This window comes from Solea solea, chromosome 8 (assembly GCF_958295425.1).
Source record: "Solea solea chromosome 8, fSolSol10.1, whole genome shotgun sequence".
Classification (NCBI taxonomy): Eukaryota; Metazoa; Chordata; class Actinopteri; order Pleuronectiformes; family Soleidae; genus Solea; species Solea solea.
In genome coordinates, this window is record NC_081141.1 from 16,411,841 (window position 1) to 16,427,403 (window position 15,563).

General features: G+C 41.7%; 1 protein-coding gene across 1 annotated transcript in view; it reads left to right on the forward strand.

Moving 5' to 3' along the window:
* Window positions 1-15,563, forward strand: part of fbxl17 (F-box and leucine-rich repeat protein 17) — a 207,843-nt gene that overhangs the window by 133,901 nt on the left and 58,379 nt on the right. The window contains exon 9 of the mRNA XM_058636046.1: window positions 11,033-11,109. Coding sequence (XP_058492029.1) covers window positions 11,033-11,109 — 77 coding nt within the window. The remainder of the gene's footprint in view (window positions 1-11,032; window positions 11,110-15,563) is intronic.

Below are 15,563 nucleotides of genomic sequence, written 5' to 3' on the forward strand. Positions count from 1 at the left end.
TCATCATTCACCTGTCCTCATCATCATTCACCTGTCCTCATCATTTGGATTTGATTTAAAATGTAGCGCAGTACAGTACTTCCAAAAAAACATACTTGAGTAAAAGTAAATTTCAAATTTTAAAAATTACTTTAAAGACTACAAGTACACAAAAAAACCCTACTCAATTACAGCAACGCGAGTAAATGTAATTAATTACTTTCCACGTCTGAACACAGAGGCATGTGATTTTCTAGTTGGCCGTAGTATTACAGCAGATTCATACACACACAGACATGTCAGCAGTGTGTATGGCGATGGAAATGAACATTCTCTATGGTTTGTGTTTGGGACGCAGTAAAACAGGCTATTATTCTACTAGATCTGAAAACAGTGTCACGGCGGATTACACGCTATTTTTGCTGTGGTCTCGTCTTGCGTTGATTGCGATACCACATTATAGTGTCCACATACACACAGATGGCATACAAATCCATAGCCACATGGCTCCCTGTGTTGCCTGTCTGTGTCCCATGCTGACTATGCATTGAGTGGAGCTTGAAGTAAGGTTAGGGAAAATATTTTAGAACATTCGGAGGATTGGTTTTTGTCCTGAGCCTCGGTGTTGTGGCGGAGTGCACTCCAGTGCTTCCACAGGCTCTCTGAATGACCAGTAGGATCCCCACTGTCAATCCCATGTCCTGTGTCTTTGTGTGCCACTCGAATCTGCTCATATGTCTCGAGGTGACTGCATACCACCCATGTGGAGGGTTCTTCATATAGAGGACATTTAAAGAAAGTGAAATTGTTTAGAGAGCCGAGAGAAGGCGGCGCAGAGAGGAAAACAATGTGGATAAACAGAAGTCAGAATGGTGTAAAGACAGGAGCAGATAAAGGGATGAAAAGCACAAGATAAGAGGAAAAAACATTGAGTGGGACGGAGAGAGGGAGGGACATGAAGAAAGATGCGGTCGAAGGGCCGTTATCATCTGGAATCTATAGAGACTGAATGGGCAGCATGAAGAGGCTTTGCTTATAATAATGTTCATCAACAACAGCGCTGTCTATTACAGCTTGTTCTTCCTCCACTCTCTCTCTGCCTTCTTTGTTATGTCCGTCTTAACCATCAGCTTCCATTAAATACGTCTTTATAAGAATGAAGTTTAGATAATAATAATTTTTTTTTTTTCATATTACATTATAATTTAATATTTTTCCTTTTTACATACTAAGAAAACGGAAAGGTTCAATTGCACACGTTTTTGAGACTTTAATCTTATATTTGAGTTGACATTTTTATTTTAAAGTACAAAATGAACGTCCATTTTTGGAAGAAATAAAGAAAATATTACAATAAACTCTACTTGGAGCCCTTAAACTCCACTGCCTCCCGCTCTGTCTCCTGACCCTTTCTCCTCTGTCCTGATCTTTCTTAAGCTGCGTCTGCCCAGTCAGTGATAAGCCACTGGAGCGTCGCCTGGTTGGGCTTGCTTCAACAAATTCACTTTGCTATGGAACTAATAGGGTTTTGTTTCTTCAGCCCATGTAAAAGATGGCATCTTAGGCTACAGGGGGTGGGGGGGGGAAGAGATGAGGTTTGGTGATGAAGAGGCGTTACATGAGGCAGAGAAGACAGGAACTTTAAGGGGGATAAAGTACAGTCTCTCCCTGTTTGAACATCTCTTCATTTTTTTTTCTTGGCATGGGATCAAACAGTGCGTTCCTTTGGGGAAATTCATTTAGGATTCTGGCTTTTTCAAGGGGTGTTTGGGCCACTGAGCTAGTAAGCCAAGCAACATCTGTTTCCATGAATGCCTAATGACCGTGTGTCACCAGAGTCAAACGCCTGCTCACAGAGACGCTCCCACTGTTATTGCTATCATAGTTATTTAGCCACCAGTTTCTCATTACGATCATTCTTCCTCTGTTCCCCAGAGGGAACAATTGGATTAGCTGCTACGTCTTACACTATATGCTTGAGTCTTCTCTCTTATTTTCTATGTCAGGTTGTTTTTTATTCGTAGTGTGTTTTATTGGTAATGTGTGATAACCTCAGTGCTATGATAACACCACTAAGGTAATAGGTATATATGCTGTAATATAGGCTTTAAATCACACAGGACATTTCAGTGATAACATCCAGTCATAGTAAGTGTTATTGTACAGAAATGGGGTGAGAATGATGCCAGAGCTGTGAACATCAAACACGGCTGTGGTGGATAACTGTCAGCAATTTGGTTCCAAATACTTGGAGCCTGGTGTTTTAAATGTGTAATAAGAGTTTGTAAGGTAGTCTATCTGTTTTGTGTGGACGTAATAGGCGTGTCATCCTGGCACATGTTGCTATGGCGACAATGGCAGGCAGCTGTCACGGTCGGGTCAGTGTGGGCTCCTCAGACATAAGGTCGGAGGTTAAGGATCAGAGGTGATTGTTGGGCAGCTCCATGTTCATTCCAGACGTAAAGTCTTGAGATCTTATCATAGTTAAAATGGTCGACTCTTGGATTTGTTTCCCCTTAAGTCGCACACGTGTTAAGCTTTTCTCAAAAAAATCTTATGTGTCACACGTTTGTGTGGGTGTGTGTGTGTGTGTGTGTGTGTGTGGTATTGATGGCCATTACACGAGTCATGTTGAACTGATTTCATAGACGACCTAATGTCTCGTAAAATAACGAGACATGGTGCGACAATGAGATCTGGCATAGCTGTGTGGTTGTAAAATGGTTCTTACGCTTGATCCCTTTATTGCATTTAATCTTTTAGCCTGTTGCCCTCCTTCTTCTTTCTGTTCTGCTTTCTTTCTTTATTCACATTTTCTTTCTCTCTCTACATATATATATATATATATAGTTTTATTCTAAAACATACATCTTAGGCGTGGGCTGTGTCTTGAGGTTGTTTAAGTCTCTGTAGAAAGCGACAGTTTTTTATTACTTTTGAGGGTTGAAGTTGATGTTGGTGTAACGTCATTGCCTCGGAGCTACAGTGTGGACAGTGGGAAAATAAAGGATGACTGATGCCACATTGAACAGCACACATTTTCACCATCGATCAGTGAACCCTGGTCAGTACAGTATGAACTGTCTTTAAAGCTGTGTGAGTCCATTGATTTGGCTTTGTCATACTGGTGCATGCGTGTGTGTGTGCGTGCGTGCGTGCGTGCGCTGGTAATTGTGATTCTAGTGATTCTAATGGACCTGAGTCCATCTAGCAAAGCTGCAGCAGCAGTGCACAGTAACACCAACAGTGTAACAGCTCATCCGTTCTCAACAGGAGCCGACATATGAGGCAAATTCAGCGTAATTAAAGCCAGTCTCTGTAATTGAAGTATTCCCCTCTCGATCATGGTAGCGACAGAATTACATGCTGCTGTATGACTTGTTGGGCCATTGTGCGGAATTTGTTTTGGTATAATTCAGTGGCCTCCCTGACTCCTTCCTTCCGTCCCTCCCTCCCTCCCATCATCACGTCCTCCCCCATTCCATCTTCATCCCCCTTCTCTCTTCTTCTTCACATCCATTAGCCTAATGAACACCCTCCAATTTCCTGACAACGGGACAAACACGGTTCACAGAATTGTTCTCCTCTCCTTTTTTTTTTTTGCGTGTGTCCTCGAGTGGCGCTCGCATGCGCGCACCATGTTTGTTTGTGTGTTTTGAGGGCGAGAGCGGACAGCAGAGAATACGTCGTTATAAGCTCTCATTAAAATAGATGGTGGTAATCAAAGTGCAGAGCAATTAGCCATGGCTGAGTGAGCAGTGGGAGGATACTGCGTGTTACCGTGTGCCACCGTGTCAAGCCTGTCGGTAAACATGGGGATAGTTCATGGAGGACGTGGAGGAGAAGAGTTACGATACGCAGCCCTGATTGGAATGGTCACCTCAATCCATCTCAGTCACACTGGTTGTTTTCTTCAGGGCCTGAAGCAAGATTTTTTTATTAGCTGGTAGTAAATATACTGTATTTCTCTTCAATCAATATCTTTCAGTAGTATTGCAATAAAAAAAACAATCACTTTTTAGATAATTTAGACCTGGTGGAATACATTATATTTCTTTTTTTTTTTTTAATAAAAATAAAATAAAAATAAAAATTTCTCGTAGTGAAATGAAAGCAGGGGTTCTTTTACTCTGTCTGACAAATTATGAACCACAAGGCAAATTCTAAGCTGTGGTTGCCGTAATCAAATGGACAGAGTGACAGCGCTGAGAAAGTTTCAAGAGTATTGCTTCTGCTTCTACCTGACTGCGTGTTTCAGAAATAAGAGAAAACAGATGTATCCCCACTTTTTTCATTCCCTACAGTGACATTTATCTCGGGCAGCCATCTCTGACTGAACTGTTTGCTTCACATAGGGAGAGTTCCACTCACTGTTTCTTCTGCACTCATGCACACACACACACACACACAGAGGAACAATTATACAGACACAAACACCACTGATTCAAGTCGAAACCTCAGGCTCTCCATCTGCTACGGGGCAGTGCTCTTCTCCTGAAATATTTATTGTGTTGCGGCTGCAGTAGCCGGGCTGACCGTGGTTGCAGGAAAGGGGCATGGCGTTGCTTTTGCAGAACCCAGTTGGTCATATACACCATCTCACTTGCATGTCCACGGGGGGGGGGGGGGGGGGGGAAACTGCTGAAAACCTCGGAGGAAGAGTGTAGGACTATCAGAGATCCATGCTGCGTTAGCGATGTCAGACCAGTTTGGTCTCCGCTGGCAACCGAGAAGCTGCTTTAAATTGCTGTTTGTGCATGTGCATCACGGAGGGCTGTCAGCGTTGGCAAGGCAACAGGCTGTCCATTTGGATGAACTTCAAATGAATAAATGCCACTTAACCCCACAAAGTGCTTAGTTGGCTCCCCCCCCCCCCCTTTTTTTTGTTTTTTTGATGGACAATTTGACTGATGTGTCAGTGACGCTTGTTTTAGGAGATGTCAAAAGTGGTCTGATGATATTGTATGTAATAACGGCCATGATAATACATTCGATGCATATCAAAATATCTTAAGAGACAATGCACTTGTCACCACATTGTGGTTTGCACAGGGGAAAGACTTTTGCGGCCTCTGTTGCCACTTAGAAAAGTACTGGAAGTGCTTCAATACATCAACTAAACCTTTGACTGAGGATGAGCGCAGCCGGTGACACTCTAAAGGGCCTTGGTGTTCCTGCTTTCAGTTTCGTTGCCCCTGCAAAACCCGGCTCATTTGGTGCTCGCCTCCTCTACCCCAGACAAACAACAAAAAAGCACAGGTTGGACAGAAAATCCGCGGCTGATGGGCATTTACGGCTCCAGTTATGACCCCATCGGCACACTTGTGAGCCGGCTGATGACAAGCTGCTGGAATGCCCTGCTGTTTTGCAGAGTCGTTTGAAAACATGATTAACGGCGGTGGAATACAATAGGAATGTGATTCTCATTTGAGCCATGGGTATGGCAGGCTAGCCTGGGAAATCATCCAGGCCCTAATTGCTGAAGCAGACCCTGATTCAGGCAGCTGGAACACACGTACATCCGCACACACTCACTCACACACACACACACACACACGCATGCATATACGCAAGCATGTACTCACACAGATGCGTCAAATTGAGCATTATTAAATAGCCTTGTCTTCTGGATTTCTAATTACGTCGTAACACTAAACACAATTCTGTAAAACCTCTGAGCTCTGTCATGGTTACATTACAGTAAAAATAATAAGCAGGAGCCTTTTTTTTTTCACGTGTAAATACTAATTTTATTGACTATTAAAAGCAGTGCATGTCAACCCTCAGTAAATGATTTGCTTATTGAAGAACTCTCATGACGTATTGATATATATATATGTGTATATATATATATATATATATATATATATATATATATACATATTTATACATATATATATCTATATATATACATTTATATTAGTACAATGAAAAAGCCATAAAGTCTACAATTTCTGCATCTTAGCGGTGCGCTTGGTCTCTCTAAGGCTAACCCTGCTTCCTGACTCTTGTGCATGGATTTACGAGTGATATCAAGTAAATTTACAGCAAGAATCATTTTGCAAAAACATTCCTCACCCGAAGTATAATCCTCCGTCTTGCCTTGCTCTCCTCCTCTTTTCTGCTCCGCCCTTCCATTTCATTAAGGCTAAAGACAGCCATGGACGTCTGAGGTCCTCTCTGTCACCACCACTGCCTCCTCCTCCCTCCCTCTCTTTATGTTTTCAACCTCTCCCCAGACCTTCTGCCGCTTTTCTTTCGACATTTCATGCTTTCTTTTTTCTCTTTCTTTTTTATCCTCCTTTCTCCCAAAATCATTCATTTCTATTTCCCTGCTCCTTTTGTTTGGTTAGACAGCCGTGCAATTGTGGGCCGCGTGAGGAGTGGGATGAGGCGAGGCCTTGTGTTGGTCGCTACTATGGTAGTGTACGTATCTGCAGCCATTCTCCCAGCAGGCTTTGTTCCTGCTCCATTGTGATAGGCTAGCTCAAGAGAAGCACTACACATGTTGTATGGCTGCAAGTCTTTCTGTGGCCTTTGTGATAAATATGGCCCTCTCTCTCGCTTGTGTTGTATTCTTCCCCTTGCTGCCTCTCTGCATGGATGTCTAGTCTAGGCTGAGTAGCATAAAAGACGATTGGCTTCACTTTGGGAAGACACACGAACACAAACACAATCTGTGTAGTTACACACTTGCACAAAAACACAAGGTCGTCCCTAGCTGTCACATTAGAGGCCTGTTAGGAGAGCAGTTAGCACATTTCTAATGAGTGCATTCATAGAAATATTAATGAAATAAAAACATTGCACCCTAATCTATATCTTGATATCTGTGAATGGCATTTATTGATTATCTAGAAAATGCTAGTACTTGGATACCCCGGGTTCACGACCGGGTTGGAACAAGGGTTTTTCTGCATGGAGTTTGCATGTTCTCCGGTTTCCTCCCACATTCCAATAACATGCAATATGGGTATTGGGTCAATTGGACACTCTAAATTGCTCCTCCTACACTAAATGGACCTTTATTCATTTGGACAGCTTATCCACAACCAGCTGATGCCTAATGCTTAACTTAAACCACAAATCCAATGATAGCCCTTAACTGGTTCCTCAGAAAAGAGGTTCTGCCTCATCAGGACCAGGTTTTGGTCTCCATGAGGACTACTGATCCTGACAAGGTCAGTGTTTATGTCAGAATGGTCAGAAAGAGGTAACAAATACAAGTACACACAGGTAATAGATATTCAGCTATTATTTTCTAAGTGCTTATTGTCCTTATTTTCCTTTAAAAAAAATTATATATATATGTGTGTGTGTATATATATATATATATATATACATACAGTATATATATATACATATGTATTATTTAAGTTTTTTCAGTCTTTACTGAGGATGACTCTCTTGACCGACCAGAAACCTACTTTGCTGCCTCGGCCTTGACATAATAAGTCCATTTCCATAACCTTCAGAGTAGTGCAGATATGATTGTATCTCTCTCTGATAATGGTGGGCTACCATTTCCTGTTTATTATTCAAAAGCTTGTTAGAGTTCATTTAAAAAAAAAAAAAAAAAAAAAATCTTTTACAATGACGTTAGTCAGTGCACATAAATACCAAATATAATTCCATGAAAAAAAACATGCAGGCATCTTCAGTTAGTGACATTTCCACCATTATCTACTGTTCGGCAAATGCGGCTTTAGCTCATCATACCTGCGAGTCTCATTTATATGTAAAGACTCTGGGAAAATGTTGTCGCTAATCACAAAATAAATGAGTGGAGATGTAGTTACCATGGTTTCAGAGTAACATGATTGAGTTTTCCTCTTAAAAACTCCAAGGGAAAAAAAAAAAGAAGAAGCAATTAAGCATCTGCAACACAATTTACAGCATGTTGTTTTTCCTCCTAATTATTTGAAACGAGAGTTGCCGCTATCTCGTTGGACATTTTTTATAAATTGTTACTCACTGTTATGAATACTTTACTTTAGCTGAGTAATGGAGTTGAAGTGCAGAGTTGAACAAAGGCTGGAATCTTTGGCAGGTGGCATAAGCTCTGCTGGCAAGAAAATACAATTAAATATAATAACAAGTGTTTTGGGGGTTAAGCAAAGTCCTCAAGGTCCAGTTGTGTGAGTCTGGTAAATTCATTTAGAAACAAAAATGTGTGTACAATTTTGTGTTAAATCTTGGACATGCCAGGAATCAAGACAAAGTTGTTTGTGTGCAACAGTAAGACTGAGTTTCATTGTTTCAATAGCATGGTGACAGGGAACCAAACACACACACACACACTGACCCCTGATAAATCCTCTCTCTCCCTCCTCCTGCCTGCTGGTCTCACTAATTGCTTAAACATGCCATCCATTAATTGTCATGCAGACTGTTTTATTGTCATTTTATTGGAAAAGGCGGCCTTGAGCTGTATATTCGCTGGAAAAACAAACCAAAAAAAAACAAACACTTTCTATGGGTAATTTAATGCATCTTGTCTCTCGAGCATCTTTCACACCCTGTGGGAGCAGAGAAAACTTGCTTCACTTTGCCATTTTTTCCGTTTTTAATCATGATTTCATCCTCCTTTTTGGTTTTTTTTTGCACTCTGATGTTCCTGCTCATTTGTCTGTTATTATTCAAAAATCATCCTCATTAACCTCCCCCCCTCTTGCACCCTCTGTTCTCTCTCCTCCACTTATCCTCTCTTCACTGATTCCACACTCTCTTCACCAACTTCTCCCCAGCGTTCTCCCATTTCTGACACATTTGCATCAGAGTTTCTTCACCTAAGCCTTTTTTTTCTTTTTCTCTGATAAACAAATTTTTTTTTTTGTCCTGCATCTGACACTGTATCCTCATTTTCCAGACATTTTCTGTATGCCACTTCATCAGTTTATCTCACCGTCCCATTTCTTTTCTTACCCCTCAATCAAACCCATTCAGCACATCCTTTATCCATTTTGTCCTATTTTTGTCTTCTTCACCACTCTTCTGAAATGTATTTTTCTTTCAAAAAAGTTGCTGAAAAGATTCCCTCCTTATTTGACCTTTTGCTGGTATTTCCTCGCTTATAAGCACCATCAGCACCACGAGCACCTTGCCGGCGTGTTTACTTGCACGAACACTATATAGTGCTATTCTCTCTCCTGTAGCATTTCCTCCTTCTCAATGTTTAGTATTCTCACCGTGTCCAAGCAGGGCTTCTGCCACATGCTCTGTAGATTATTGAAAGCAAGCAGATCACTAATTTATGTCCGCTGAGCCTTGTGGATTGCTGTGGAGGTGTGCGGCAGCTTGTTGCTTCTTGAAGGCCTTTCATGTGGCTTGAACCACGTCTTCGCATCCCACACCTCTGCTCCTCTCTCCCTCATCTCCTCTGCTGTCTCTTGTCACCTCACCCAGGGCTCAAGAACGTCCTTTCCTTTCCTTGCCATCTGTGAGTCTATATATTTCTTTGTTTAACGGCTATCTACTGTATAGAGATTTTGACCCATAGTAGTCACTTTCCATCCCTGCTCCCTCCCTCCCTCCCTCCCTCCCTCCCACATTCATTGAAGTCTAATCTCATTGCTTTGACTCTGACCCTGGGGACCCTGGGCACAGTGTAACAAGCTCCCAGTGGATACTCTCTGCCTCTCTTTTCATCACTGTATCCATGAATCGCTACTTTTTCGACCGTTTCCTCACTGACTCTTCCTAGTGCATTCATTCACTCATTATTAGTGCTAATGCCGAAGCCCCGAGACACACAGCATGGTATCGGGGTCCGGCTGATTTAACGGCATGTAATTTAGGGTTGGCCAGAGCACAATTTGGGATCAGAAATGACCAATTGCTGAATTTCTTCTAGCATGTGGAGTTTTTCCCCAAACTAGGAAAAAAAAGTGCACAGAATGGCTTCATGGAGTTAGATTTTCTTTTTTTGGGAGGGAGGGGGGGAATATGAAGATGTCACCCACGGAACTAAAAGAGATAAACCACTGCATTTCCAAGTTTTGCTCAGAAACTAGGTTTTTCAGAAATATGACACACCTTCCAACATTTCTGTCCTCGTAGAGCCTACAGCGTGATATTATGGCTCACTGTTTCACAGCACGTAAAGCCTCGAACCAAAGACACACCAGCTTACAATATCATGTATTCCCGTTTTGCAGTATAGTGAGGCATAAAATCATGAATGAAGCTCAAGTTCTCCCAAGTCCTCGAACGTCACGCTTCATCTACGGTGAGGTAAACCAGAGAACAGTGAGCGCGTTGGACCAGAGCACTTGAGCGTCAGTTATATTTTGTCAGACACGTGTAAGCCAACACTTAGAAGAACAACACTTCAGTACCTCAGTGTTGTTCTTCTCTTCACTTTGACACAGAGTTCAATTACAGCCGACAGCTCAACATCAGCGCGTTACAGTGTGTGGCTGTGCATAAATATTCACGTCACGACAGCAGCGCGAAGATCAGAAACATTTGCTCCTGAAGGTTAATAGGTCAAACGCGTTGATCTAAATCTAGTAGTTGCACACGCTCCTCTCATTAGAGACATTTAAAGAGAATCATTTTAAACAGATACTCTGATCTTCCCCTTTGGCCCTCCCCTTGTGTATACTTTCTCGCTCTCTCCTCGTAGGTCCTCTGGGCTCAGGCGCTGGGCTGAATGCAGATATAGTATCTCTCTTTGAAGTGAGCATGCTCGTTATAACCCTCGGTGCATGCGTGCGGGAGTGTGCGCCGTATTTGTCCGTGTTTTTTTAATCGGATCAGGTATTTAATTATTAATATGTGTTAAAAGAAGCAGGGGAAGGATATGTGCACAGTGGCGACCCCCGTGGCTATACGTATTAACCTTTACTATAGAATAATTACATGTATGTATGTATGTATGTGCATTTGAATAAGGGAGCGGGAGCTGCAGGTTTATGCAGTATGTGCTTGCATTTGAATGTTTTTCAAAGTTGCCCTCAAGCAAAAAAAGAGAAACACAGTATACTGTATGGGACTGGGATGCCTCAGGTGACACTTTAAAGTGTTGTTTTCTCCCTGTGTCTCTCCGTAGGTGTGTGGAAATCATTGCCAAGGAGGGAAGAAGTCTGAAGGAGCTCTATCTTGTGTCTTGTAAAATCACAGACCATGGTAAGATACTTTCACTGTCCCTTTGTTGCAGTCAAACTCCAACATTATTATCATAACTATTATTACCCGCAGTCGCTACCGTGATTCAGGACTCATTTGATTTTACTATTTGCCCCCTTTTGAGACTTGTAAACAGTAAAAGTATTATTGAAAAGTTTTACACAGAATTTAGCAATGTCTGCTGGATCTCCTTGGTGTAGTTCAAGGATATTTCCAACACTCATAACTTGGCGGGATGACTTTTATGTGTTTGCTTTTGTGTTGGGGCGGATTAGAGGCATTTGCATCGTCTGACAGAAGACATTAAGGCGTTGCCTTAAAGCCCTTAGTGTCGTCTCCCTTAGTATCTTTTTTCTTTTTATAGTTTTTCTTTGTTCATACCTCTCTTCTTTATGTATGTGATTCTCTTCTGCCATATGTTCTGCCAGAATCTCTCAAGTGTTGAGCGACGCTGTAATACACAGCTGGAGTGCTTAAGTGCTGAGGCATTTGCAGTGCTGACAAATGCTGCTTGCGTTAACTATTTGCGCCCACTGTGGCACTGTGTGGTGGTATGGCGATAGGGTGTGTGTGTGTGTGTGTGTGGGTGTGTGTCTGTGTATTCTGAGAGTTCCACTAATGAGAGATAGCAGCTGTCTGTGTAGCCAAATACCATTTCTGTGCCCCTACTTTTTACGACTTATGACACAATCTGAAGTCTCCGTTATTGCACATTTAGGGTGAAATCATCTTTTCCAAATGCTGAATTGTGCTCAGTTGTTGCGTTGTGTAATATTTGTACAGATAACTTGAACTGTCGGATGTTTTACTGTGAGCCTTTCTTTACTGGAATATATTGCCGTGTTTCCACTCCTAGCTTGCCTCGCCTCGCCTCGCCTCTACACGGTTCGGTTGGTTTACAATATAGTACCTCCTCAACGTGGGCGGAGTCATCAGTGCACGGCTGCATGAAACCCGCCGTGACTTTGTTTTACACGCAAAACACCCTCAAGTGACTTATGAAGCAGTTGTTTCCATGTACTGAATCATTAGAGTCAGTTAATTAAAAAAGATTGCTTCAGTATTTCCTCCATGACCGGAGCACAGACTCCGTCTGACACTGTCACTGTATTGAAATACAGCGGCAGGGTTTGTGATGCTGCTCTCCGCTCGCAGATCGCAGGCTTTCAGCAGTGTTGTTGCTTAATAAAATTAAATGATGGGATTTTAGACATTTCCTTGGTAATTGTTGGAGATTAACCCACATTTTTAGGATTTTTTTTAAGTCTTTTTAACTGATCTACAGTTCGGCATTGTTCGGCTTGATTCTTGTGTCGGACGTCTTGCTCATGCCTCTTCCTCTGACCAATCAGTGGCCGGCAGTCTGACGACGTCACGCATAGTTTCAGAACCTCGCCAGAGCAGTTACTAAAAAAGAACCAGGTACTATACTATCGCTAATGGAGACGCAAAATACCCACATCGTGCCGGGGCGAGCCACGCTAGTGGAAAAGGGGCTTGTGTGACACGTTTGCAGCGTTTGGTAATTGTTGTGGTTGATTATCTGTAAAAAATCTGTGCCTTTTCTTTTCGTTTTTTTTTTTTTAACACACCTGCATGAAAACTAAGAAGTACATTTTTGGGTAAAACAAAGTTTTACAAAAATGTGTAAAGTCATATTCAGGTCATTACAGTTCCAATATTAAGCAATTGTTTAAATTTGCAATTTAAAGTGACAACTTTACTGAGTGTGAATGATCACTGGGCCTCAAAATGCACAAAATAATTTGAATATAGCAGCATCTTGAAATGAGCTGTTCAGTTACACGGCGTACATGCATAATGCTGACCCACTTGGATCCATTGCAAGCTCCATCATTATGTCTGTCTGAAACAGATGTGGAGACTCTCACTATTAAATGTTGTTCCTACTGCAGTCAGCAAATTAAAGCTCCCACTGTTGGCTACTTTGCGGACACAGCTGACTTTATGTAAACGTCCCCCTCCCTGTAAAACAAAAAAAAAAACACAATTAAATATATTCTATAGTAGAGTTAATAAGCAGTGACAGCAGATGTGGGATAACAATAGACAAATGGAGAAAGGTTAACACATTAATTACCCACAGTTTCCTGAAGGAAGTTGCGATTATATGTCCTATGGCGGTCATAATATGCGCTGTGGCGGAGTGGAGCCTTGAATGGTTGCTTATCTACCTCTAGATGCAGTGTGCTGCCAGTGCCTGTGAGTTACAGTGACAATAATCACCTTGACCCCTCTGAACTTGAACCTCTACCGTGCATGCGTGTGAAACATTACGTGGGTGTGTGTGTGTGTGTGTGTGTCTCCGCTGGTGTTTGATTAATGACTCTAAGATCACAATAGTGCATTAAACCTGGAATGCACACAACCACCCCATTACATATCCTCTCTCTCTCTCTCTCTCCCTCTCCCTGTCTCTCTAATCATCCTGACCAAGATGAATTGGTGACATCTGATCTTCTTCCTTCTCTAATGACCCCTCTGGCCCCTCTTCTGCTGATGACTGGGTCTGCGTGTGTTTGAATGTGTGTGTACGTGTGCATGTCTTCCAGGATAGAGATGCCTGTTGCAGGAGCTCTGCGCTCTAACACAATGATTGGTGGATTTCCTGCTTCACTCTCTGATAAATTAAATAACAGAAATGAGATTTTACATCTGCCAAGCCAGCCCCCTTTTTTTTTTCCGCCCATCTCCTGCGCTAATTATTTTTATTAATGGCCTCTCTGAGTGCATTTGAGATGTCCACAAGCCTCTTATGTTTGAGTGTTCTGTTTTTTTTCCCCCCCGCAGCTTTTGCTTCCTGTGTGATTTTATAGAAGCTTTGAGGACAGAGAGAGAGGGAGAGAGAGACATTAAGACAGGTTTAGATGACCGAAAGAGACAGCAGGGCAACATGTAATTTTACTCCCTGTGCAGATGGTTTAAGAGATTATTTTTCGAGGAAGAGGAAACAAATTGAAAACGTGAGGATAGAGCTTTTTTTTTTAGTTCTCTGGGGTTAACAGAATGTCATAAAGGTCCCTCTCTTATCCATTTTTGATAGAAGTCAAGACAATGTAGAGGTTTTAGCTACATCTTGTGAAATATTTCATCTGGTCTTTCAATGCACGCTCTGTATTCTTTGTGCTAATTAATCCTTTTTATTTATTTTTAAACTCTGCATGCATTTCTATTGATCTCATTGACATCTTCCCAGCTGCTCAGACCTACCACACACCGTGAAGTCATATTCAAAGTGTGAATGGGTGAAGAGTAGCTTTAAAGTTACATAAAATACAACTCAACAAACAAATACATATTACGCAGTATCGTTAATTTACAATATGAGTTCATAAGAACAAGGTAAACTAGTAAAAGTTAAAGAATGAGTAATGCAACGAAGGAATTAAATGTTAAAATAACTGAATCAAGACCATGTGGAAGTAATAAGTATGAAATGAAATAGTTTTTATTTTTGCCTCAATGATTAAAAAACATTTAGCTGGCTTGTTTTTTTTTTTTCTCATGTTGTAACAGGTTGCAGGTGCAGAATGAGAAAATGGATTTTCCAAGCTCAGTAAACGCACCCAGCACCTGCAGCGTAATTAAATCATTTAAGGGTTTTTGATAAGGCCCCGCAATAGAAGGCAGCAACAGCAAGTAATGAAAGGAAGTAATGAAAGGAGGAATAAATGAATAACACATGGTTTCTGTCAGGCCTTACAGGGAGGGAGGGAAGGCCACCCAAACTTAGCATTCAGTATTATAATCATCACCAGTTATAAATCTTAGCACAGAGTCATAAACAGCATCCAAAGGCTTCAGAGCCACAGCTGAAGCATTCATGTATGAAATGTCATCATCATCTATGATTGATAGGAAAGTCACCTTAATTAGTGTTATGCAACATCAATTTATTTATTTATTTATTTTTAGAAATATATTTTTACTTAATTGTTCTCACCAGATGAATCACATACGTAGGTCCAAATAGATACAGGTATGTTGATTAAAGTCCTAATGTGTGGGTTTTGAGTGCAACTAAACACAATTTGACCTATGCAGCTATTGTGGGCTGCGGTTTGCAAACAACAGCAGAGGCGAAGTCATCCCTTCTTCCCTTTTTTCATTACCAGCAGCACAGACCGAGTGTCTGATAATAAACTTGCTAGCACCTGGGCCTCCCTGGCTGCGTGCATGTCATGGAACTACGCCTGGAGCAGCAGGCATGGATCAGATTAGGTCGCTCACACGGCCTCAGATGCAGTAGCTCACGATTCAGAGTTCAAAATCAACATTACTTTTCTTGTAGAGATGCCCATGTTTTAGCTTCATGCTACTTAGGCTAAGAGAGTCCACCTCCACGTTGCTCTTCATCCACGTCCTCTACTTCGGTGCTCGTCAGTGCTTGAGGGCCAATCCCAGATTTATTAGACTCTGTTAAGTAAAAATAT